Source organism: Mustela erminea, chromosome 6 (assembly GCF_009829155.1).
Source record: "Mustela erminea isolate mMusErm1 chromosome 6, mMusErm1.Pri, whole genome shotgun sequence".
NCBI lineage: Eukaryota > Metazoa > Chordata > Mammalia > Carnivora > Mustelidae > Mustela > Mustela erminea.
Window position 1 is genome coordinate 128,783,866 of NC_045619.1, and position 27,578 is coordinate 128,811,443.

At 35.8% G+C, this 27,578-nt stretch overlaps 1 protein-coding gene across 1 annotated transcript in view; it reads left to right on the forward strand.

Annotated features, from left to right (window-relative positions):
• The window catches only part of GPR158 (G protein-coupled receptor 158), a 420,682-nt gene that overhangs the window by 216,256 nt on the left and 176,848 nt on the right, over positions 1–27,578 (forward strand). Inside the window, exon 4 of the mRNA XM_032349655.1 lies at positions 21,872–22,068. Within this exon, the coding sequence (XP_032205546.1) occupies positions 21,872–22,068 (197 nt within the window). The remainder of the gene's footprint in view (positions 1–21,871; positions 22,069–27,578) is intronic.

A 27,578-nucleotide genomic window follows, 5' to 3' on the forward strand; every position in this document is an offset into this window, starting at 1 on the left:
TAGCTATATACTCGCTGTGTGATAACAATCTTAAAATTTTACTGATTCATACTTAATAAAACAAAAATGTTATGAAACCTCAAAACTTGCAGCTGATCCGCAGAGTTTTTTTGGAGACTAGAAAACTTTTTTTTCATTTCTGGAAGTTCAGACTTAATTTTCTGGAATGAGATTCTCTTATCAGTCTTTCTTTCCTTCTTTCTCTTTCTTCCTTTCTTTCTTTCTTTCTTTCTTTCTTTCTTTCTTTCTTTCTTTCTTTCTTTCTTTCTTATGTTCACTTAACCAACATGTCTTACCTCACTAGTTTTTGATGTAGTGTTCTTCATTAATAATGTTCCAAATCAGAGACTAGACACATGGCACCTAAATGCAATACATCATCTAGATTCATCCTAGTTGGATGAAAATAGCTACAAAGACATAACTGAGAATTACTGGAATTTTAATATAGACTATTTGTAAAAAATATTATATCAGTATTAAATCTCCCAATTTTGATTATTATACTGTGGTTTTGCATGAGAGTGCTCTTTTCTTAGGATGTAGAAACTGAAATATTTATGAGAAAAGGGACACAGTATCTCTAACTTACTCTCAAATGGCTCAGAAAAAGTAGTATACATATAAATCTATTTATATAAAACATATAAATCTATCTATAAATCTGCCCAAGGACTATGAATGCTAAGGTAAATGCTGTAGAATGTAAATAGTGGGTCTGAATAAAGACTATATGGAATTTTTTTTCTATTTTTGTTATGTTTGAAATTTAAGGTATCTATAGCATATTACTCTAATGTATTTCTTTATTTTAATATGATTTCCATGGAGGCAATGTTTGTTACATTACATCATTACAATACAATATTATTGTCTGTATTCATTTTACTGTGTACTGGATCTCTACAGCTTATATACTACTCATTACAAGTTTGTAACCTTAAACACCAACAATCTTATCCTCTTCACTGCCAATATGATCTCTGTTTTTTAAGGTTTTGAATTTTTTGGATTCCACATACAAGTGATTTCATATAGTGCTTCTCTTTCTCTGATTTATCTCTTATAGAATAATCCATCTATGGTGTCAGAAATGTCAGGATATTCTCCTTTCTCATGTCTGAATAACATTCTATTGTGTATATATACCACATTTTTAGTGTATATATACAGAATTTATTTGTATGATTCTTGCATCTTTCCTGTAAATGTCAAATTATATCAAAATTAAAAGCTAAAAAATCTAATTTTTGGAACATTATGTTTTCATTCAGAGGTCTAAAACTTTTCAACACTTGTAACATTGGTGGGTTAATTAGGTCTTTGGGATTTGGAGCAAAAATTCACTTTGTTATTCACTGTTATCTAAAGGATCATAGTTTTAAAATATTTGTTTTTATTGTAAAAATATTATATGTTCATTAAAGAAATTTTGGAGTGTATAGAAAAGTAGAATTTCGAAAGTCTTTTGAAATCTGTTGATAATTTTAATTCCTTTAATTTATGGTTTTTATAAAATATGTGTATATATGATCTTTCTGAAAACTTGGTATTACATTCATTTTAATATAATACATAGTCTTCTTGAACATAATTTTAATAGCTCCATAGAATTCCATTTAGTAAAGTACTGTTGTTTATTTACCCATCCTAAAGTTTCTATTTTTTACTAGCTTATATAAATAAAACTATACTTAAATAAAAAAAAAAACCAAGGTTTTGAGGTCAGTGTAGTTAAAGTAAGAAAAAAGGTTAATATCTTGTTCACAAATTTCATGATATATCTTGACAGGCTCATATTTACAGGTGAATATTTGATGCTTCAGATATTCTGTGGTGCTACTGTAACCTTCTCCCAATGTCCTTTTTTATATTTTTGCTCAAGGCAGCATACTTAATCATCCGTATAATGAGCTGAAAAGCTGCTATCGATTGCCAAAGCTCACAGCTCTTCATAATTGTCATTTGTCTTCAGGAAGCATTTGTTTTATCTGAAAGTTCTAAGTACTGTCTTCATTTTTAAGCTTTAACAAAGCATGCTGGTATTCTGTGCATGGAGGATGTTTTTAAGTTGCTCAAAACTGAGATTCTCAAATCAAATTCTCCTCCAAGATGATTTCTAAACACACTTTCCCATAGGTTCCAAGGACACCTGTAATAACTCCTCTTCCTAACATATTTTTCTAATTTGTGTCTAGCATCTTGAAAAATACCATTTTGAATGAATTCTTGAGCGTAAATGATTTGAGAGCTTGAATATTTGTTGGGTTGAACATTTTCAACTATACATTTGTATTACAGTTATTTTGGGGGAAGAGCTCTTTCATCATTAGCAATTATTTGCTGAGTATTTAATATGTATAAAACACCATGTTTATGTACTGAGTGCATAAAAAGATATATAAATCATGGCCCCGGTCCTCTAGGGACTTAAGTTTTCAAGCCATCATAAATTAAGGTACCATTTAGTATATTAACAAAAAGCCCATTGTTATTATTTAGTTATGATTTCTACTAGCTGCATATATTCCCTTGTCCTGGTTAGAGAACTTCAACATAAATTGATAAAATGTTTCTGGAACCAGAAGATTATTTAATCATGCTTTGAATCCTGTAGGAAATACTGCATATAGAAGGCTCTATCTGTTATTTTAGGTTTTTTTTGAGCTTTAGAAACCAGGTCTCTGACTTGTGGTTTTTCTTTCTTCCCGTTATACCACTTTGTGTCCCTTACAGAACCTCATGATTATTCAAATAAAGTTAAGGCACTTATTAAAGAGGAAATTTCTCATGAGAGCACTCAACTATTCAACATTTGTGGGTTGATCTTCTGATACTTCTGAGAACAAAGAATAAAATGTGATCATAATTTATTTTCTAACAAATTGCTTTAATCCACAAATATTGAAGCATTCATCTAACCCACATAATTAAGTATTACCTATATGAAGAAATATAGAATGGTTTGGACTTGTCAGTTTCCAACATTATATCTAGTTGCTGCTATGTTAGTAGACATAATACTTGTAACTATTATTTCAGCCTTACCTGGGGAAGATAATGCAGTGTATGAACTTCTGTTGTATGTCGTGCACTCATGATTGTATTTTATGGCCCAGTATATTGGATATTTTGTAATATTAATCTAGGTTGGAAAATAGAAAACCATGTTCCTATTCTTATTGTGCTCACAGCTTCTTTGGGTATAGCATATATATCTGTAGAACTTTAGCCACAGGCAGAGTAGAAGAACACAGGCAGATAAAGATAGCCACAAGGACTTGGAGCATCAGGAAGAGAAGTGAACAGAGACAGAGTGCAATTAAGCATGAAAAGTCCTCTGTGTTGGTGTAGATCTGGATAATAGGTTTGTGAAGAGAATAATGGGGGAAAGTAGATAAGTTTAAGTCCGGCTTTGGACAGCAGTAATGGGCTGTTCAACAGGACTGTCTGAGATGATTGTGTTCCTCAGTGCGACACTGTATTCAGTAGGTTTCAATAGTCACTCAGTCTCCCCAGTAAATCAGAATTGGGGGTCATTACAATCACTATGAAAGAAGCTTCATTTATGTGAATAACAAAATATACCAATGTGGAGAGGACCATAATTAGGAAATAAAGACGAGCAATGAAATTGGACTAGTGAAAGAAATGTATCTCTATCATAATACAGAAATGGTGTCTAAGTCTCATTTGGGAATGAACTTTTCTGATAAGAGAAAGAAGGATAAAAGAGAGCCTAATTTTTGTTAATTATATGAGTTTAATACATATAATAAATTTCAGAAAAAATGTATTTTTTTAAGTTCTATCAATTGGTTAACATACAGTGTTAGTTTCAGCTGTACAGTATAGTAATTAAACCTTCCATACATCACCCTGTGCCCATCACAAGTGCCCTCCTTAATCCTCATAACCTATTTAACCCATCATCTATGCACCTCCCCTCTAGTAGCCATCAGTTTGTTCTCTATAATTAAGAGTCCGTCTCTTGGTTTATCTTTATGTTTCTCTCTCTGTTTCCCTTTGTTCATTTGTTTTGTTTCTTAAATACCACATACAAGTGAAATCAAATGGTATTTGTTATTTGCTGACTGACTTATTTCACTTAACATTATACTTTCTAGCTCCATCCGTATCATTGCAAATGGCACGAGTTTATTCTTTTTCTTGGCTGAGTAATATTTCATTATATATATATAAATATATTCTCAAATCTTCCATGGACAATTGGGCTGTTTCCATAATTTGGCTATTATAAATAATGCTGGTATAAACATCAGGGTGCATGTATCCCTTTGAATTATGTTTTTGTATTCTTTGGGTAAATATCTAGTAGTGCAATTGCTACATTACAATAGGGTAGTTCTATTTTTAACTTATTTTTTGGGGGGCTCCGAGTGTGGAGCCCAGTGCAGGGCTGGATCTCACAACCCTGAGATCATTACCTGAGCCCAAATCAAGAGTGGATGCTAACTAGCTGGGCCACCCACACCCCCCTATTTTTAGCTTTTTTAGGAAGCTCCATACTGTTTTTCCAGAGTGGCTGTGCCAGTTTGTATTCCTATCAACAGTGAAGGAGTGTTCCTTCTTCTCCACATCCTCAACAACGCCTATGGTTTCTTGTTGATGTTAACCATTTTCACAGGTGTGAGGTGGTATCTCATTATTTTGATTTGCTGGTCCCTGATGATTCATGATGTTGAGCATCTTTCAATGTGTCTGTTGGCCATCTGTATATCTTCCTTGGAGAAATGTCTGTTTACCTTTTTTGCCATTTTTAGATTGGATTATATGGTTTTGGGGCATTAAGTTTTATAAGTTCTTTATATAGTTTGGATCTTAACCCTTTAGTGGATATGTCATTTGCAAATATCTTTTCTCATTTTGTAGGTAGTCTTTTGGTTTTATTGTTTGTTTGTTTGTTTTCCACTGTGCAAAAGCTTTTTTGCTTTTGTTTCCCTTGCTTCAGTAGACATCTAGAAAGAAGTTGCTATGGTCGATGTCAAAGAGGCTCCTGCCTGTGTTCTTTTCTAGTGTTTTTGTTTGTTTGTTTGTTTCCTATCCCACATTGAGGTATTCCATCCATTTTGAATTTATTTTTGTGTATATTGTAGGAAAGTGGTCCATTTTCATTCTTTTGCATGTGGCTGTCAAGTTTTCCCAACAACATTGTAGAAGAGACTGCCTTTTCCCATTGGATATTCTTTTCTTGCTTTGTCAAAGACTCATCATGTAGTTTACGATTTATTTCTGGGTTTTGATTCTCTTTCATTGATCTCTGTGTCTATTTTTGTGCCAATACCATATAGTTTTGATTTGTAATATAACTTGAAGTTTAGAATTGTGATGCCTCCAGTTTTGGTTTTCTTGTTCAAGATTGCTTTGACTATTTGGGGTCTTTTGTGGTTCCATACAAATTTTAGGATTGTATATTTTAGCTCTGTGAAAGATGCTGTTGGATTTTGATGGGATTACATTAAATGTGTAGATTGCTTTGTTTAGCATGGACATTTAAAAAATATTTGTTCTTCCAGTCCATAAGCACAGGATGTCTTCCCATTTCTTTGTGTCATTTTTCAGTTTCTTTCATCAGTGTTTTATAGTGTTCACAGTACAAGTACTTTCACCTTTTAGTTAGGTTTATTCCTAGGTATCTTACTATTTTTAGTGCCATTGTAAATGGGATTGTTTTCTTAATTTCTTTCTCCTGCTTCATTATTGGTGTATAGAATGCAACAGATTTCTGTACTGTGACTTTACTGAATTTGTGCATTTGTTCTAGCCATTCTTTTGTGGAGTCTTTCAGGTTTCCTATATAGAATATAATGTCATCTACAGACAGTGAAAATTTTATTTCTTCCTTGCTGATTTGGATGTCTTTTATTTCTTTTTGTTGTCTGATTGCTATGGCTAGTACTTCTAATACTATGTTGAATAAAACTGGTGAGAATGGACATCTCTGTCTTGTTCCTTACTTTAGGGGAAAAGCTCTCAGTTTTTTTGCATTAAGGATAATGTTAGCTGTAGGTTTTTCATATGTGGCCTTTATTAATTTGAGGTATGTTCCCCTGAAATTTACTTTGTTGAGGATTTTTATGAATGGATGCTGTACTTTGTCAAATGCTTTTTTCTGCATCTACTGAAACAATCATATGGTTCTTATCCTTTTTCTTATTAACATGAAATATCACATTGATTGATTTGTTAACATTGAGCCACTCTTGCAAGCCAGGAATAAATCTTACATGATCATGGTAAATGATTCTTTTTTAATGCTTGGTTGAATTCAGTTTGGTAGTATTTTATTAAGGATTTTTGCATCTGTGCTCATCAGGGATATCAGCCTGTAGTTCTCTTCTTTAGTGGCGTCTTTATCTGGTTTTGGTATCAAGATAATGCTGGTCTCATAGAATGAATTTGGAAGTTTTCTTACTTTTTTGTTTTTGGAATATTTTGAGAAGATTAGGTATTAACTCTTCTTTAAATGTTTGATGGAATTCACCTGTGATGTCATCTGGTCCTGGACTTTTGTTTTTTGGGAGTTTTTTTTATTTTTGATTCAATTTCTTCGTTGTTTATTGGCCTGATCAACTTTTCTATTTCTTCCTGTTTAAAGTTTGGTGGTTTATGTTTTAGGATTTTATCCATTTCTTCTAGGTTGTCCTATTTGTTGACATATAGTTTTTCATATTATCTCATAATTGTATTTTTATTGTATTGGTTATTTCTCCTCTGTTATTTGTAATTTATTTATTTGAATCCTTTCTCTTTTTTTCCTGATAAATCTAGCTAAAGGTTTATCATTTTTACTGATGTTTTCAAAGAACCAGCTCCTGGTTTCATTGATTGGTTTTATTATGATTTTTCGGTTTTTATTTCTCCTCTAGTCTTTATTCTTTTCCTTCATGCAAAATTTTAGGTTTTGTTTGTTATTCTCTTTTAGTCCCTTTAGGTACAAGTTTAAGTTGTTTATTTGAGATTTTTCTTGCTTCTTGAGGTAGGCCTGTATTGCTATAAACTTCCCCCTTAGAACTGCTTTTGCTGTATCCCAAAGAATTTTGGACATTTGTGTTTCATTTTCATTTTTGCCCATGTACTTTTAAATTTCTCCTTTTATTTCCTGGCTGATTCATTCATTGTTTAGTAACATGTTATTTAAATTTCAGGTATTTGTGGTCTTTCCAAATTTTTTTCTTGTGGTTGACTTCTGGTTTCATAACATTGTGGTCAGAAAAAATGCATGGTATGATTTCAGTCTTCTTGAATTTTTGAGATTTATTTTGTGGGATAATATGTGATCTGTTCTGGAGACTGTTCCATGTTCATTTCATGTTCCATTGAAAAGAATATGTATGCTGTTGTTTTAGGATAGAATGTTCTGAATATATCAGTGTAAGTCCATCTGGTCCAGTGTGTCATTCAAAGCCATTGATTGCTTCCATGTTGATTTTCTCTGTAGATGATCTGTCCACTGATGTAAACATGGTGTTAAAGTGCCCTACTATCATTGTAATATTATTGATTAGTTCTTTTAGGTTTGTTATTAACTGTTTTACATATTTGGGTGCTCCTATGTTGGATGCATAAATATTTATAATTATTATATCTTCTTGTTGGATTGTCCCCTTTATTTTTATATAGTGTCCTCCTTTGTCTCTTGTTAGTCTTTGTTTTAAAGTCTATTTTGTCTGATATAAATATTGCTATTCCAGCTTTCTTTTGACATCCATTTACATAAATGATGTTTCTCCATCTCCCCATTTTCAATCTGCAGTTGCTTTTATGTCTAAATGAGTCTCTTATAGGCAGCATATGGATAGGTCTTATTTTTCTTACCCATTCTGTCACCCTGTGTCTTTTGGTTGGTAAGTATGTATTTATTGATATTTTATTACCTGTTTTGTTTTCTTTTTATGGAGATTTTCTTTGGCCCTTTTTTGTTTTTCTTTATTTCATGGTTTGCTGATTTTCATTAATGATATATTTGGATTTCTTTCTCATTATTCTTTGCGTATTTATTAGTGGTTTTGATATGTGGTTACCATTGTTTTGTGTATCACCTCTTCTGCATATAGCAGCTGATGTTGAGTTGGTGGTTAAGTTTGAGCCTGATCTTTTCTCCTCTTCTCCCCACACTTTATGTATGTGTTGTTATATTTTATATACCTTTTTTGTCAATACCTTGACTGATTATTTTACAGAAATATTTTTAGTGCTTTGTGTTTCCTACCTTCATACTGTCACTTTTGGTCTTTTCCTTTCCACTCAGAGTTCCCTTTAGTATTTCTTGCAGGTTTGGTTTAGTGGTCATGAGCTCCTTTAGTTTTTGTTTGTCTGGGAAACTCCTTATCTCTCCTTCAGTCTGAATGATAGCCTTGCTGGATAGAGTATTCTTGGGTGCAGATTTTTCTCAGTCAGCACTTTAAATATATCAGACCACTCCTTTTGGCTTGCCAAGGTTCTGTTGAGCAATCTCCAGCTAGCCCTATGGATTTTTCTTTTGTAAATTACTTCTTTTGTCTTGCTGCTTTAAATTCTTTTCCTTTATTATTAAGTGTTGCAAATTTAATTATAATATGTCTTGGTGTGGATCTGCTTTTGTTGATTTTGATGGGAGTTCTCTGTGCCTCCTGGATCTGGATTTCCTTCCCCAGATTAGAGAAGTTCTCAGCAATTATTTCTTCAAATAAATTTTCTGCTTCCTTTTCTCTCTCTTCTTTTTCTTTGACTCCTATAATATAAATGTGATTATGTCTGATGAAGTCTCTGAGTTCCCTAAGTCTATTCTCATTTTACAGAGTTCTTTTTTCTGTATTTCAGCTTGATTGCTTTCCATTATTCTGTCTTCTAGGTCAATAATTTGTTCCCCTGCTTCTTCCATTGTGATGTTCATTCCATCAAGTGTGTTTCTCATTTCATTTATTTTCTTTTATCTCTGCTCTATTATTCCTGTGTTAAGGGTCTCACTAATGTCTTCCACACTTTTCTCAAGACCAATGAGTATCCTAATGATCATTGCTTTAAATTCTCTGTCAGGCATGTTACTTATATCTGTTTCACTTAGATCTCTGGCCATGACCTTGTCTTTTTCTTTCACTGGGGATAAGTTTTTCTGTCTTCTCATTTTGTCTGCCTCTGTGTGTCTGTTTCTGTATGTTAAGAAGGTCAGCTATGTCTTCTGCTCTTGAAAGTAGTGGCTTTATGAAGAAAAGTCCCTGGAGTGCCCTGCACAGCAGTGTTCACTCTTCCCCCAAACCTGGAACTTCAGGAGAGTATCCTGTGTGTGCTGCTTTTGCCCTCCTATTGTGTCTGAGTCACTTTTTCTTTCAGTGCAGTCAGCTGCACTGACTCTGTGCATGTTGTGGTCTGTATTTGTTCTCTGTGGTGTTAGGGGGACCCAGCAGGCCAGCTTTGATGGGGAACTTGGAATAGTTCCTTCTGCCAAGGAACTTGGGAGCGGGGCAGGGTTATTACCAAATTTGCATTGGGCCACTAGTCACACCTCAGATTCCCTGAAATGATGCAACAGCTGGGGGCCAGGGTGGCTGGGATGCAAGCCTAGACTTGGCTAGGCTTGGCATGTGGTGGCAGCTGTGCATCCGGTAGCTGGGTGGAGCCTATATGTTCCCCAAATTTGCCCTGAGCCCAGGGTTGAGGCTAGTAGGAATGGAGTATGCAAGTCCTCAGGTGCACTGCTAGCAGGTTAATAGCAAGTGTCTGGAGCACCTCCTGCAGGTGGCTCTGTGTGTATGCTGGAAGGCAGGGAAGGAAAATGGCAACTGCCAGTTCCCTCAGATTTGGGGAAATCCCCCAACATGCTCTGAGATCAGTATGAACAGCTCTGTCTCCCATTTACCTCCTTCCCTAGCCCTGTTGTGTAAACTGTTTCTGTGTTGTCTCTTTGCTCAAGCTGCTTTCTCTTTCAGGGCAGAGACCCAGCTATCACTAACCATCCTGGTTTGCCCACTGCTGAGTCTACTGACTTAAAGCACTAGGCTGCAAGTCCTCTTGGTTTTAGAAATTCCCACAACTCAGCTTCTCTGGTTTTCAAACCCAGATGTTACAGGTTATGGGGATGAATCTTCTCCATGATCTCCTTGGTGCAGGGGCCCATTTCTCTGCCCTCTTCATGTGTACAGCTCCCTCCCTCCTGAAGGCAGCCTCCCTCTCTGCATTTCTGACCTTCTTAACCTTTCAGATGCAGCTTCTTCCCTATATTTATTTGTAGAGTTTGATCTGCCAGTCTTCAGATCACTCTCCAGTTTATTGACTTGGATGTGGATGATACCTAGTTGTAAATGTGGGATGGGGAGAATTCAGGGTGGTCCTACTCTGCCATCTTCCCAAGCTCCCAGAACAAATGTACTCTGTTTTAATTGCAGAAGAGAATTTGTTCTTTTTCCTTTTTTTAAAAAAAATCTTCAGTTATGTCTTAAATAGAAGAAATAACTGATCTCAAACCCAAATGTTTAGAATGTTGCAAAATGTCTTATGTGAGCCCATGACAATACCAATCTGAGTTGTTGAATATGGCAAAATCTGAGAAGAGAAACCATCTTTCTTTCTTTCTTTCTTTTTTTGCTAATGTGAAAGTAAGGTTGTTCCTTTGGTGATGATTTTAAGCTTAAGCTTCTTGGGCCTCCAGGTCTTGAAAATCTGATTTGGGTAGTTTGACCAACCCAGTTTGTTAGAGCATCTCACCTTACTGCAATTCAGTTACAATCTATATAACAAAAAGTAAACTAGAGAGGGTCCTGCTCTTTAAATAAAATAGGAGTAATTAATTGTATTCTCTACAGTCTTTAACAAATTAGTGGAAACATAGTATTACAGAGGAAAGAAAAAGACCAGAGGCAACAATAAACGATTTCTGCAAAGTAAATTGCTTTGTGAATGTATAGGGAAGTATTTAATAGCATTATTAGAATTACCTGTGTGTCCCGCAAGGTCCCCAAGCTTCTTCATCTCTTTGTGTGTAGCTTATGGCTAAGCATGTTGCTCAGATCTAGGTGGCACCATTCAAATTGTATTGCATCTGAACAGCACCAGAAACAGCTGATTTTGGAATCTAGAAGCTATCATAGTTTTTGGTTTTGGTTTTGGCCTTTTTTGGTGCCCTGTGTCCCATACTCTTGACCCACTTCATATTGTAGCTATTATGATAGTTATGGGACAATGCTGCCAGTTTCTTACTTTAAATGCCCACAGAATTTCTTCCCCTTTTTTGCCTCAGGGCTTTCTCTGAAATCCCATAAGCTTGCTCAGCCTTATGCAGGAGTGCAGAGGAATTGAAGGCTCCTGGGAACAGTTATCAACAAGCAGAATTGGTGGTTGCTGCGTAAGTGTGCCAGGTTCCTCCACTCTCTGGAGAGACAAATCTGAGGGGTGTTGTATGCAGCTGTTAGGTCCTCCCCAGAAAATTTAGTTCACATGCTCCATGGTGATATCCAGCTCAATACTTTTTTTTTTTTTTTTTTTCCAGCATAACAGTATTCATTATTTTTGCACCACACCCAGTGCTCCATGCAATCCGTGCCCTCTATAATACCCACCACCTGGTACCCCAACCTCCCACCCCCCGTCCCCTCAAAACCCTCAGATTGTTTTTCAGAGTCCATAGTCTCTCATGGTTCACCTCCCCTTCCAATTTCCCCCAACTCCCTTCTCCACTCTAAGTCCCCATGTCCTCCATGCTATTTGTTATGCTCCACAAATAAGTGAAACCATATGATAATTGACTCTCTCTGCTTGACTTATTTCACTCAGCATAATCTCTTCCAGTCCCGTCCATGTTGCTACAAAAGTTGGGTATTCATCCTTTCTGATGGAGGCATAATACTCTATCCCCAGGGGTACAGGTCTGTGAATCACCAGGTTTACACACTTCACAGCACTCACCAAAGCACATACCCTCCCCAATGTCCATAATCCCACCCCCTTCTCCCAAACCCCCTCCCCCCAGCAACCCTCAGTTTGTTTTGTGAGATTAAAAGTCACTTATGGTTTGTCTCCCTCCCAATCCCATCTTGTTTCATTTATTCTTCTCCTACCAACTTAAGCCCCCATGTTGCATCACCACTTCCTCATATCAGGGAGATCATATGATAGTTGTCTTTCTCTGCTTGACTTATTTCGCTAAGCATGATACGCTCTAGTTCCATCCATGTTGTCGCAAATGGCAATACTTTTTATTGCCTTTCCTTTCTTTCTTGTTTGTAGCTCATTTTTCACTCCTGTTTTTTAGGGCATCACCTACAAATCACCTATGTATACTCAGGTCCTTTTCTCAGGCTCCCAAACCAAAACAGCAGCTTTAATTATTTGATTAATAGTAAGTCATATTTAAACCCAAAGAAAATATTCATCTGCAGTTGGTTGTTTCAAAACTTTTTGAATTTATGGTTATGGAAAAAAATAAATGCAGTAACCTTTAAAATTTGAGTCAGAGACAGGGAAAGTTTTGTGTGACTAAGAAATTTGTTGGACATTAGAGGACCCTAGGAGTCATCTCTGTCTACATTCATTCTTTTGATGATCTGCCCCAGTAGCAGGGCTATAAATGCTGTCTATGTGCCCATGAACTTTGTGTCTTTATCATCAATGCAGACCTTTCTTCCAAACTCCAGACTTGACATCATCACTTCAGTCTCCAGTAGACATCTTCAAACTGAAATGTCAAGTTTGAATTTATGGCCTACTCCAAAAACTTCCACATGCATTCTTCTCCATTTTGGTTGATAGTAACTTCATCCATCCACTTGTCAATGCCAAACAGTTAGGAATTATCCTTGACTCTTTCTCCTCCCTCATTCCATAACCAAATCATCATAAAAACCCTCTTGACTACATCTTAAAATTCTATTTGAATTTAAAGTTTTTACTGTTGTACTGTGGCTCCAGCCATCACAGGTTTCAAGTGGATTACTGGAAACCACTCACTAATTTCCCTACTTTTACCCTTACCCACTCCAGTATATTCTGCATACCAAAATAATCCTGTAACAACACAAGGTATACCATGTAACTTCCCTACTCAAAATCCTTCATGGCGCTCTATCTTACTGAGGGTAGAATCCAAGTCCCTGTAAGTGGCCCACAAGTGCCCTTTATGATTGGCCCTATTACATCTCTGCCTTCAACTTCCACTATACTGCCCCACACTCAATCTGCTCTAGCCACAGCAGCCTCTTTGCTCTTCCTCACATACACCTGATATGCTCCCACTTCTGGATCTTTGTAATGGCTATTTCCTCTGTCTGGAATTCTCCTCAATCACAACAGAATGGATAACTCTTATCTCCTTCAAATCTTTGCTCCGATATCACCTTTAGAATGAGATCTACATTAGCCACTTACTTAAAATTGCAGCTCCTACCTCCAGTAGATCTGATTCCCCTGACTTTGCTCTACTAATTTTTCCTCTTGGCACTTCTCAGTTTTCATAACATGTTATTTACCTATTACGTTGATTGGTTGTGTCCGTTTTCCTCAGTAGAACACATATTCCACAGGCACAGAGATCTTTGTTTTGTTCACTAATTAATTCCAGTTAAATAGTTCCCGACACATAATTTAACACTCAGAAAATAGATGCTGAATTGAATAATAATTTGTTTCTATCAAGTTCTGTAAAACTTGAAGTATTATTTTATCAATGCTTTTTGTCTTCAACCTCCTTCGAAAACTGATTGGGAGTACCATACAGAAATATATACTATGCAACAGAATAACAATTAACAATTAATGAGGAAATTGGACAAAAGTAAAATATTCGTCGTGAAAAAAAATCAGAGATAAGCTTAGATGTTGAGCACTTACTAAAGGTGGACCATAGCTTTGGTCCTAAGCCAAAAGAAACTCTCAAATTAAAATTGGTTAAAAACAATGAAAAAGTTGGGCACCTGGGTGGCTCAGTGGGTTAAAGCCTCTGCCTTCAGCTCAGGTCATGATCCCAGGGTCCTGGGATCGAGCCCCGCATCGGGCTCTCTGCTCAGCAGGGAGCCTGCTTCCCCCTCTCTCTGCCTGCCTCTCTGCCTACTTGCAATCTCTGTCTGTCAAATAAATAAAATCTTAAAAAAAAAAAAACACAAAAAAAACAATGGAAAAGTTAACAAAGCTGGAGGACTTGGAAATGTAGTTAGAATGTGACTGTAACTGCTTGCCATGGTCATGTTACAAAAGTTAACAAGTTCAGATATACAAAGCACTTAACATTCTGCAATGCATTTGACCCTTGGAACAACATGGGGGTTTGGAGTGCCAACCCCCTGCAAAGTGAAAAATCCATGTATAATTCCTCACTTCCCCAAAACTTCACTACTAATAGTCTACTGTTGCCTGTAAGTCCTACCAATACTATAGAGCTGATTAACACATATTTTGTATATATATTATGTACTATGAGTTATTATTACAATAAAGAAAGTTAGAGAAAAAACATTATTAAGAAGATCATAAGGTAGAGAAAATACATTTATTGTATTGCACTTATCAGTATCATAAGTTTATGTTATCTTTTTTCAAGATGAATCATGTATCAATACCTACATCAGTATTATCTTGTATGTTACAAGACACTGTAGATGCTATATGTATTACTAACAGTAGACATCAAAAATGAAAAGATAATGTGAAAAAGAAATTTATATTTAGTTATAGATATTAGAATTCATGCATTGATAAAGAAGCAGCAATATGATTGCTTTATAGTAACCTAGTGTAATCAACACAGTTACTTCATGAAGGCCTACCCTATATGCTAAAGAATGAATCATTATAACATTTTTATGGCATACAGAGGCACCTAGGTGGTACAGTTAGGCATCCTACTCTTGGTTTCAGCTTAAGTCATGATCTCAGGATTGTGGGATCGAGCCCAGTGGCGTTTCCATGTTCAGTGCAGAGTCTAATGGACATTCTCTCTCCCTTTGCCGCTCCTGCTTGTGCTCTCTCTCTTGCTAAAATAAATAAAACCTAAAGAAAAAAATTTCAAGACATGCAGTATTATAATCATCTTCTTAATATAGTATTGGAAACATTGTTACATTTTTAGAGAAAAACTCTTACCTGTGCTGCCAGGCCAAGCACAGTTTCTCCAATTATGAGAGAGAAAGGGCTAGGATATGGTAACATAATTCTTCAAAAGCCAAGTTATAAAGCTGTAAGCAAACTAACACAGTATTAATTTTATATTAAATATCACTTACTGCATATCTTTGGAAAGATAGCTTATCCACTTCCATATGCGTCTTGCACATGATGTTCTACACAATGAATGCTTAAGCAGGGTTGGTGATGATGATGCAGAAATATCTCCTACAATTCTTGCTTGATAGCTATTAGATTTTCACATGAAGTGGTGTACATGTACATCAAGTAAGTTTATTAACTGTTTGACATGATTATTATTTACTATTCATTAAATGGTAGTAGATCATCATGGAAGTCTTCACCTCATTGCTTTCTTGTTGAGTAGGTTGTGGAGGAGGAGGAGGAGGAGGAGGAAGAAGGGATGGTTTGACTGTCTCAGGGGTGGTATAGGTGGAAGAGGAGGCAGGAGAATGAGACACACTTGCTGTAACTTTATGGAATTATTTTTTCATTTCTCTAAGTGTTTATATATGGTACCAATCCTTCCACCATTGTTTGCTTTAGTTTTAGTGCCTGTATCATAGAATGGTCCATGCTGTTAAAGAAGTTAAAGCAGTCTTGAATAACCAGAACCCTTCTGCCAGATTGTCTAATGTCAGTTTGTTTTCTGATACTACTTCTTCTACCTCTTCCTCCTCATCATCTGGCATTGGTTTGGAAGCATTCATCTCCATTAAATAATCTTCTGTCAATCCCTATGCTGTGGTATCTATTAACTCTTACATTTCTCCAACATCCATATCACCCTTTACCCTCACCCCCTGCCTTTTTTGCATGGCTCTGTTGTAAATCCTGTGAAGTTATGCACAACATTTGTCACAGGTTTTTCCAGTAGGAATTTAGTTTTGGCCTTGGCTTTTATGGCCTTTTCTGTTATAATGATGTCATCCTCGGTGGTGTAATCCTTCTAGACTTTTATGATGCTTTCTCTATTGTGGTTCTCTCTCTTTTTAAAATTTAAATTAAATTGGCCAACATACAGTAGTACATCATTAGTTTCAGATGTAGAGTTCATAATTCATCAGTTGGATATAACACCCAGTGTTCCTCACATCACATGCCCTTCTTAATGCCCATCACCCAATTACCCCAACCCCCCACCTCCCCTCCACCAACTTTTAGTTTGTTTCTTATGGTTAAGAGTCTCTCATGATTTGTCTCCCTCTCTGATTTCTTCCTATTTGGTTTTCCCTCCCTTCTCTTACGATCCTCTGTACTATTACTTTTATTCCACATTATGAGTGAAACCGTAGGATAATTATCTTCCTCTGACCTATTTCATTCAGCATAATACCCTCCAGTTTCATCCATGTTGATGTAAATGGTAAGTATTCATCCTATCTCTTGGCTGAGTAATATTCCATTGTGGTTTTCTTTCACAGCCATGACAGTCATTTTCATAGAACACCATGTAACGAGCCTCAAAGGTCCTTATGACATCCTGATCTAGAGGCTGAATTAGAGATATCTTGTTTAGGGGAAAGCTTAACTTTTCCCCTGCCTTCAGTGTTGAATTCATGGGGTCCTGGCTGGCCAGGGGCATTGTCTGATATCAAAAGAACTTTAATAGGCAGTACCTTACTGGAGAAGTACTTCCTGACTTTAAGAACACAGCATTGATGGAACCAACCCAGAAAATGGTTTTCTTAAAGGCATCCAAGAACTCATCTGCTGCCTCTTGGTTGGCAAACACTGCTTCTCCTGTTATCTTGACATTTTTTTTTTTAAACTTCTGTTCATTAGTGAATTTTTTTTTTATTTCCAGCATAACAGTATTCATTATTTTTGCACCACACCCCGTGCTCCATGCAATCCGTGCCCTCTATAATACCCACTACCTGGTATCCCAACCTCCCACCCCCCGTCCCTTCAAAACCCTCAGATTGTTTTTCAGAGTCCATAGTCTCTCATGGTTCACCTCCCCTTCCAATTTCCCCCAACTCCCTTCTCCACTCTAAGTCCCCATGTCCTCCATGCTATTTGTTATGCTCCACAAATAAGTGAAACCATATGATAATTGACTCTCTCTGGACCTGTATCTTGACATTTTTTAAGCCAAATGTCTTTCTAAAATTATCAAACCATTCTTTGCTGGCATTAAATTCTCCAGCATTTAGATCCTTCACCTTCCTTTATCTTTAAGTTTTCATATAATGACTTCACCTTTTTCCAAATCATATTAGAGTCCATAGGTATGCTTTCCTTTTAGCAATCCTGCACCCACATAAAAGCTGCATTTTCAATATGAGATAAAAATATTTTCTTTTCTTTTTCTTTTCTTTTCTTTTTTTTCTTTTCTTACAATGGTCCTTACACTGGATTCTTTTATGTTGAAATGGCAGGCAACTGCAGCTGCAGACCTCAATCTCTAGTACATATCAATCTCAAGTACATATCTAGTACATATCAATTCACCTCTTTCTTGTGATGTCATGACTTTTCTCTGCTTCCTGGAAGCCCTTCCAGCATCACTAGTGGTACTCTCTATGGGTCCCATGGTGTTATTCAAGGTTTACAGAATTGTCCTAAACACACACACATAAATACATGAGAATCCTGAATGACCACTTTTTATGAGTACAAAATTTACTGGAATGACAAAATGCTCCCGCAGAGATGATTAGCATCAGATGGGCTTCAGGCAAATACTGGCAATGCTCAAGCGCCCCACAGTAGCAACAGGAGATGGCTACACAATTACTGGAGTAGTATAGTATTACTACATTTAATTTGAAACAGTTATGATTTAAAACTACATCTATACACTTGTTTACATTTCTCTCAACTGTAAAATGGTTCCATGTGTGGTCTGTAAGTATGTATACATTTTGGTAAATTTTAAGTTTTTACAGTAGATTTGTATATGTTTTATGATAATAAAAATTAAAATAGAATGGTAGCTATATATGTTTTAGGCATTCATGACATATCCAAATTTTTCTTTTAATTTTTCAATATTTCTAGGCTACACAGTTTATCTGCTAGTTTTTCCAAGTTGTCAAAATTCTCCCAAAATTTATCAGTATATTTATTGAAAAAAAATCCATGTATAAGTGGACCATGTGTTTCAAACCCGTGTTGTTCAATTGTACTTCTCAGGCATGAGTGATTCAAAATACTAAATAGCTCATACTGTCTAAGAGAATTATTCCATCAGGTATGGGTGAAGTTTTAAGTTTAATTTGTATTGAAAGTAATTACTATGTACTATGTACTATGTACTGCTAGGCTTATAGGCAACTAGGAGCTTCTTAAACCAGTGAGAATATATCTGCCTATTTAGCTGAAGCAAGAAAGCAAAGATTGGCTTAAGAAGGACTATTTCACAAAACAAAGACTTTCCATAGATACTTTTTCTTTACTAACTTAACTTTTGTTGTGACTCTGTTTATAGTAGCTTGGTATATTGAGGATTGTTTGCACTTGTTAGGAATTACTGTCCTTTCTTTTTATTTTTTTTTTTTAAAGATTATTTATTTATTTATTTATTTGTCAGAGAGAGAGCGAGCGAGAGCGAGCACAGGCAGACAGAGTGGAAGGCAGAGGCAGAGGGAGAAGCAGGCTCCCTGCCGAGCAAGGAGCCCGATGTGGGACTCGATCCCAGGACGCTGGGATCATGACCTGAGCCGAAGGCAGCTGCTTAACCAACTGAGCCACCCAGGCGTCCCTTACTGTCCTTTCTTACCAGATGTCCAGTCTGTAAAACCATAACTTTAATATTTTGTTTTTTCTTTTCATTGTTTCTGATAGGAAGGTAAATTCAACCCATATTCTTCCATTTTGGCCAGAAAGGGAAATCCTGACCTCTGTCTTCCAAATTTGTTCATGGACCTCTTGACATTTTTGTCACCAACATTAGTGCATCTGAATTCTTCCCAAATTTATCTTATTCAGGGCAGTGACCACTTCTCACTTCACTCACAGGATTATCTAGTTACTACTTGGTTAATTCAGTTACTGCTTTCTTAGTATCCCAGACTTTCGTACTTTGTAGCTCTTGGTGTATATTCCAGTTTTTGTCCATATCAGATACTTGTTTTTAATCCCTTCTAATGCCACTTGGCCTTATGTCTTATCCAGTCATTGTTCTATTGCCTGAAAACTTTGCATAAACACAGGTGTATTATGCTTTGCCTCAGATTAGAACCTCATACCACACTTTTAAATTTCTTTTCTGCTGTGGGGCACTGCTAGAGTCATGGCACAAGATGCAGGAATCAGCTCCAAGTACACAAGTGCCTAACCAAAAAGTGTACAGGAGTGAATGACCCTGGAGGCTACCTTTGATCAATGAATAAGGTTGATGGTGAAGAAATGTTTTCCTCTTTAGTTCCTCAAGCTAACTCAGGCTCAGGAGGTCTCTGGAGGATTGAGCCCTGGCTACTCTGAAGGAGTGAGGGCTGCAGCCCCTTTACAGCCTTGAACTGGCTTTTCCTCCCTCCCTGTGATGTAATGCCACTGTCACAGTCCTTTACTCTCTATCCTCGACTGCTATATCCTCTTCATTTGCTTCTATGCTGATAATTGTAGAAAATAAGGGAAAAAAGCCATTTTGGATAGGTGTTCCAGTAAATCATACCATCTTACACTAAATGGATTCTTTTTCTGCCAAGTGATCCCAATGAGTCATCTTGGGTACTGTTGCCACTTTAATATTTCATGTCTTCATTCTTAAAACTGGCCCTCCTCATTCTCAAGCTGAGTTGTTGAAAAGTATAAGACTTTACAAGATTGGCTGCCTCATTGTCTTTTGTCTATATTGGAAAAATAGTTTTCAAGTGATTCCTCCCCTTTATAAAAATCTATTTAAAAAATCTTTTTAAAAATTAATTTTATTTAAATTCAGTTAATTAATATATACTGCATTATTAGTTTCATTCAATGCAAGATTTATTGAAATAATACTCTATTTTATCTCATATTTATTCCCTAAGCCCTGACAAACTAGTTACAATATCTGTCACTTCTTGGAAAACACTGTCTTAACAGTCGGTGACAGATAAAACAATCATCATAACCTCATAGCCTTTCCTCAGTCATCATCTTTGATCACATGTCAGCATGTCCCACTAAATCTGTTTTCTATTATGACATTGTAAAAATTCCTACCTGTTTAGCTTCTTACTCTTTGTATTCCCTAATCATTGTCTTAACCATTCCCTGAGCTCTCTGTAGGTTCTTTCTCTGACTGACCCATCTCCCAAACCCCAGTCTTCTATTATTGCTCATTTCTCATTGTATATTACTGCTGGACAGTGAGTTGGACCTCAAAGTTATCTTCTCTAAAATGGAGTTTATCATTCCCACTCACTTCCTCCTTGCCTCGGCTCTTTCTTCTGTCTTGTTTTTGAACAGTACTACTTTTCTTTAAGGCACTGGTGGATTTCAACTCCCTGTTTGCATCTTCAGTATTTGGAGAAGAGAAAACCAGGCACTCTGATTTATACGTGTTAACTCGATACCCACAACAATTCATACTTCATACATAAATAAACTAAGACCCAAAGTAGTCAACTGAGTTGTTTAATATCTCAGAGCTATCTGGAATGGGAACCATATCTACTGGATACTAAAACTTGTGCACTTTTCACTGTGTAACGAATAGTGACTTTTAAACAGCACAATATCCTGAATCATCAAAGAAATATTCAATTATGCTTTTGTTCTTATATTTATTAAGGAAGAAGAGCAGACAAATACAGTTAGATTATGAACCGTCAACAAGAATTGAAAGTGATAAAGACTTTCTGTTAAACTTTGTGTTATTAAAATGCTGTTAACCAGAGCAACCTCATTCCCAGATTCCTCAATCAGTCAAGGTTGTATTACATATTGAACAGGGTGGTTGTGTTACATACTAATTCAGGTATATATTCACTAATGTCTTTCATATTGAGTTCAGAGTTGGAAAAAGTTTTTTCTTTGTTTTTTTGTTTTTAGTATATGTTTTTAATTGGCTATTTCCCAGTGTTAAACTCAAAGAAAATCTTCTCCTATTGAGCTTCAGAGCTAAGTTAAGTTTGACAACTGAGACAGAAGAATCTTAAAGGGCTGATCAGTAGCAGCAGTTAGTTAGTAGTGAGGAAATGTCTTATGAGTAGGCAAAGTGGGAAATTACATGATAGCCTGTAAGTATGGCTTATACTCTGGGTAAAGGATGCACCATCATTAGGCAATTGCACACTGAACAACTGCCAGTTAAGTACCATTTTATCCAATTTAGACCTAATGAACTTAGTAGATGAGCTCCCCACTGAATTAAGGAGCAATCAAAGCCTCATTTTGGATTCTGTGCCATCTAGGTCAAGACGTTCCAAAAGTGTTGTGTATTACTTGGTACAGAAAAGAGATGACTTTCTTATCCTTCCTTCTGGTTAATTCTTTAACACATATTTATGAATATGATTTCTGCCATAGGAAAGGGGATTTGGGGATTGATAGATAATTATATGACAGAATTGGAAAACTGTTCTTTGCCTTTAAGGAGTTTTATTTCCATTTTTGCTAATGTTTTCAATTACCTTGAGTCAATTTTTTTTAATTGAAAGGATAAAAAGAATTTTATTTAAGTCTAAAAACAAAGTAACTCTCCCCCAGCAAGAAGGTTGATAAAAGGTCTTTAGTAAGAGGGATAAGGAACAAAGAGGTGAGGATGTGTTTTGTGTACTCACCTATCTCAGAGGTGCAATGACACTGTGGTTTTATTTGGAACTTTCAGGAAGTGCAAAAGATGTGTCAGAAGAAGCCCATGTCTGCCTACCCTGCAGGGAGGGCTGCCCCTACTGTGCTGATGACAGCCCCTGCTTTGTCCAGGAGGATAAGTATTTGCGACTTGCTATCATCTCCTTCCAAGCCCTGTGTATGCTGCTCGACTTCGTTAGCATGCTGGTGGTCTACCACTTTCGCAAAGCAAAGGTAAACCCAGGTACCCTGGTTATGAGCTTCCTTTTATTATGAAGTGACCTCTTCTTTTCTCGAGCAACTAGAGTTTTTCCATGTTCCACTTGCTTCTCTATTTAGCAAAAGTCTTCCTATAATATAATCAGACTAGAGTATGAACATTGTATTCTTTAGCTCTGTCTTCCCAGGAGAAATAGGGATTAAAAATATAGAATCTTATTATAACATTTTCTTCTACAGAATGTTTCCCCCTATTTAGCCTGAAGTTTGAGTATTTTATTGCCTTAAAGAACTCTCTTTTATATCTCTTTGCCTTCTAGAAAAACTTATTCTGCCAGTACCCAAAGTATTGTTAATTTTTTTCATATTTAGAAAGCTTTTTGATATTTATTATATTTCATTTTTATTTATCTTAGCCATATTTGAAGTTGGCAAATGGACTTGACTTTTTTGAGCAAGTGTATTCAAAGTATAATGATAGGTTGAAGAATAAATTTACTTATCAGCTTATATTTGGTCTTATTTTAGTGTCCCAGGATAACAGTGATCCTACAAAGAGCTTATATGGCTTTTGAGAGAGCCTGTCCTTCGGTCCTATTCTGAGAAATCAAACAGTAGTGTAGATATTTGTATGCTTCTCAGTCAGGGGTGGATGAAATGGTAAAGTATTCAGGGCAAAGCTTTCTGGGGAGTTGTCTTCACTTGATCACCCAATTAATTATATGTTGCCAGTGTTGTTGTCAGAATTTGTGGTTCTCTTGCTTTCAGAAACTTATTTGTGCCATTGGAGAAAAAAATAGAAAGCCCAAAGTTTCCACCTTTTCTGAATTCAAATGACCCCTTCATGTTAGCAAAGTTGTACAGATTGGTTTAGATAACAGAGCTCATCAGAATCATGAAGTGTTCCCTTTAGAAATTTAAAAATTAAAACAACTCTCTGAATGGCGTCTATTATAAGGCCTCCAGTTAACATTTAAAAAAATCCCCTCTCTTGAGATTGTAAGAGAATGTATCCACTATGTTAATGTTACAGACTTTAATAGTAATTTTAAATAGATAGTTTCATTAACAGAAGCATGCAACACAAAATCAAGCTTTAAGTCGGCAAGAAAATGCAGACAGGCAAATTGCTCTTGATTTAACCAATACTTGTCATTCTTTTGAAACAAAATATGTGTTAAATTGTATATATAATAAAGTAGCAGGCAAGTAGAATGGAGAAATATCCAACCACCATTACCTAGACAAAATTAATTAGTTAAAAAAAAAACAAAACCTGTCACTGGCAGAGCAGATAGAATTGAAAGTTCTATTTAATAAACTGCTGTGAAATCACTCTATATAATGCCATTCATTCACACAGGGGATAACAGAATTTTACTTGATTATAATCATTAATGATTGCTGTGCTAAATGAAGTTAATGATACATGATGGGTAGAATATTACATTGGATATTAAGAAAACTGAGATAGTTCTTGCTAGACCAAAGTCTTAATCTTTGTTGATGTTATTTAACATTTCCAAAATTATTAACTTTTCAAATTTCTCTGGACCTTCATATGAAATGCTACTTTATAGGGCTTTCATGAGAATTGGTATCTTTACATATCATTTGGTAAAATTTCTGTGGATACAAACTAGCTGGAATAGATAGATTAGACTTTATTGAGTTTTAAGATGGTCGCCTTTTGAAGACTCAGTTTTCACAGAATGTGACATAACATAGAGAGGTTTATTTTTAGGAAATAATATAGATAATAAAGTCAGTGAACATGGATCCTAGTATATTGATGAAAGGAAACACTTGGTGAACTTTTCTCTTCTGATTTCAACTACCAAAAAGAATGATTAATTATCAAAGCAGTAAACCATTTCTGTTGTGGAAATTGCATGTTTATAGCAGGTAGACATTGGCTTTGCTTTTTAAAGTTTTTATGTCTTTACAGCATTTCTTTGCATAAAGCAGAAAACTGATGATCCCTTTTGAAGTACTACTGATGTCTTAATGAGTTTCCCATTGAATTGCCCGCCCACCAGTAATTAAAAGAATGAAAACCTTAATCTATCAGTTTACATCTATTTTGACCAAAGAGGAAAACTTTAGTTCCAACATAGAAGTAGCATAATATTGTGGGTAAGTGTGCAGACCCTAGAGTCAGACTGTTTAGACTCGAATCCTGTCTTAGCCCGCGAATGCTATTACACTTCAGGAAAATTGCTTAGCTCTACTTTGACTAGCCTTTTCCTCTGTAAAATGGGGCTTAACACACCACATGCAAAAATAAGTTAAAAATGGGTTATACACCTAAGTATTAGGCTCAAAACTAAGAAACATATTTTTAGAAGAAAACATAGGCATATCTTCATGATCTTGGGTTAGGCGATGTTTCTTAGTTACAGCATGAAAAGCATAAATGACAAAAGGAAAAAATAAACAAATTGGACTTCATTAAAATTAAAAACTTTTGTGGATCAAAGGACATCATCAAAAAAGTTAAAAAGACAACCCATAGACTAGCAGGAAATATTTGTAAATCATACTAGAACCTAGAACATATAAAGAATAAAAAGATTAAAAATGGGCAAGGGATCTGAATAGATATTTCTCCAAAGAAGATATACAAATGGCCAATATGCATACGAAAAAAAGCTCAAGAACATTAGTTATTGGGAAAATTCAGTATATGTGCTGCCGAAGCGAGCACAGTTATTGGGAAAATCCAAACAAGCCCCCAGCACACACTAGCATAGCTAAAAATAAAAAGACAGTAACTAGCATTGTTGAGGATGTGGAGAAATTGAAACTCTAATTGCAGCCACTTTGGAAGATAGTTTAGCAGTCCTTCAAAAAATTAAAAATAGACTTATAATGTGACCCAGTAATTCCACTTCTAGGTATATGCCCAGGAGAATTGGAAACATATGTCCACAATGGCTAAAATAAAAAACATAGGAAATAATAAGTGGTGGCAGGGATGTGGAGAAAAAAGAACCCTTGTGCACTGTTGGTGGGAATGCAAACTGGTGCAGCCACTGTGGAAAATCTGGAGGTTCCTCAAAAAGTTAAAAAAATTATCAGCTGACCTAGTAATGTCACTACTGAGTATTAAACCCCCCAAAATGAAAACACTTATTCAAGAAAGTATATGCATCCCATGTTTATTGCAATATTAATTACAACATTCAAGATATGGAAACAACACAGCGTCCATCAATAGATGATGAATGGATAAAGATGCAATGTGTGTGTATAGCACAATATTACCCATAAAAAAAGATGAGATATAGCACAATATTACCCATAAAAAAAGATGAGATATTGCCATTTGTAACAATGAGGATGGATCTAGAGGGTATAATGCTAAGTCAGAGAAAGACAAATATATTTCACTCCTATGTTGAATTTAAGGAACAAAACAAATGAGAAAAGAAAGAAAAAGAGAAAAACATAAAACTGACTCTTAAATGCAGACAACAAACTCATGACTGCTGGGGGGAGGGAGGTTGGTAGAGGGTATAATGCTAAGTCAGAGAAAGACAAATATATTTCACTCCTATGTTGAATTTAAGGAACAAAACAAATGAGAAAAGAAAGAAAAAGAGAAAAACATAAAACTGACTCTTAAATGCAGACAACAAACTCATGATTGCTGGGGGGAGGGAGGTTGGTAGAATAAAGTGGATTAAGAGTATACTTCATGTGCACTGAGAAATGTGTAGAACTGTCAAATCATTATATTGTACACCTGAAACTAATAAAAAAGAAGAAAGCATTTGCCTACATAAAAACGTTCACACAGATGTTCATAGCAGATTATTTATAATAGCCAAAAAATGGAAACAACCCAACTTTTCATCAGTTGATGAATGGATAAATAAAATGTGGTATATCCATTAAATGGAATATCTTTTTGTCAATAAAAAGGAATAAGTACTGACACATGCTACAACATGGTTGACTCTTAAAAACATGTTAAATGAAAGAAAATATTCATGAAAGATCATTTATATGAAGTTTACCTTTATATGAAATGCCCAGAATAGGCAAATCAATATAGCCAAGTAGATTAGTGGTTATCAGAAGATACAAGGAGGGAAGAATGGGGTGTGACTGCGAATAGGTTCAAGGTTTCTTTTGCAGGGGATGAAAATTTTCTAAACTTAAGTTATGGTAATACATTTCACAAGTCTGTCAGTATACTAAAAACCACTGGCTAGTACACTTTACAAGGATAAAAGGTATATTAATTATAACTCAATAAAGCTATTACAAAATTTTTATTTATTTTTATTTTTTTTTATTTATTTATTTTTTTCCAGCATAACAGTATTCATTATTTTTGCACCACACCCCGTGCTCCATGCAATCCGTGCCCTCTATAATACCCACCACCTGGTACCCCAACCTCCCACCCCCCGTCCCTTCAAAACCCTCAGATTGTTTTTCAGAGTCCATAGTCTCTCATGGTTCACCTCCCCTTCCAATTTCCCCCAACTCCCTTCTCCACTCTAAGTCCCCATGTCCTCCATGCTATTTGTGATCCAAAGGGGCACATGCACCCGAATGTTTATAGCAGCAATGTCCACAATAGCCAAACTATGGAAAGAACCTAGATGTCCATCAACAGATGAATGGATCAAGAAGATGTGGTATATATACACAATGGAATACTATGCAGCCATCAAAAGAAATGAAATCTTGCCATTTGCGACAACATGGATGGAACTAGAGCGTATCATGCTTAGCGAAATAAGTCAAGCAGAGAAAGACAACTATCATATGTTCTCCCTGATATGAGGAAGTGGTATTACAAAATTTTTAAAGGAGTTTATTACTTACCTGACAGGATTCTTTTGAAGGTATAATGCGATAATTCATATAAAGTACCTTACTAGACATTTGTCTTTTATTATTATATTATTTTAGACCACTTTGTGAAATTAGCCGTTTGTGAAACAGTTTGTGAAACGGTTTGTGCAAGAAGCCGTTTGCTTCTTGTTAGGGGTTAAGTATGACATTTTTAAAAGATTCTTTAATTTATTCATTGAGAGAGAGACAGAGAGAACACAAAAGTCAGGGGAGGCAGAGGGAGAGGGAGAAGCAGACCCGCAGTTGAGCCAACCAGGGACCCTGACGTGGGTCTCCATCCCAGGACCCTGAGATCATGACCTGAGGTGAAGGCAGACGCTCAACCATCTGAGCCACCCAGGAGCCCTGAGTATGATATTCAAAATAGCTTAAAAGATAAGGTATTGAAAAATATAGCCAGTGGGATTCTAGGCAATAAATTCATTTAAATTTTTTTTATAATTGCAAACAGTCATCTTGTGCTAATCTTAATAGGTTGTCCAGATAGCTGAAATGAGCAAAACACCAATGGTACAGATTCTTTTATTTTGGCTACATTTTCATCATGAAAGAATGGAAGGAATGCTAAACTATAAGCAGGGTAGTTTCGCTTGGTTGTCTCAAGCGGAAAAAAAGATCTTTTATTTTTAGTTTTTTAATTCAATAATTATTTA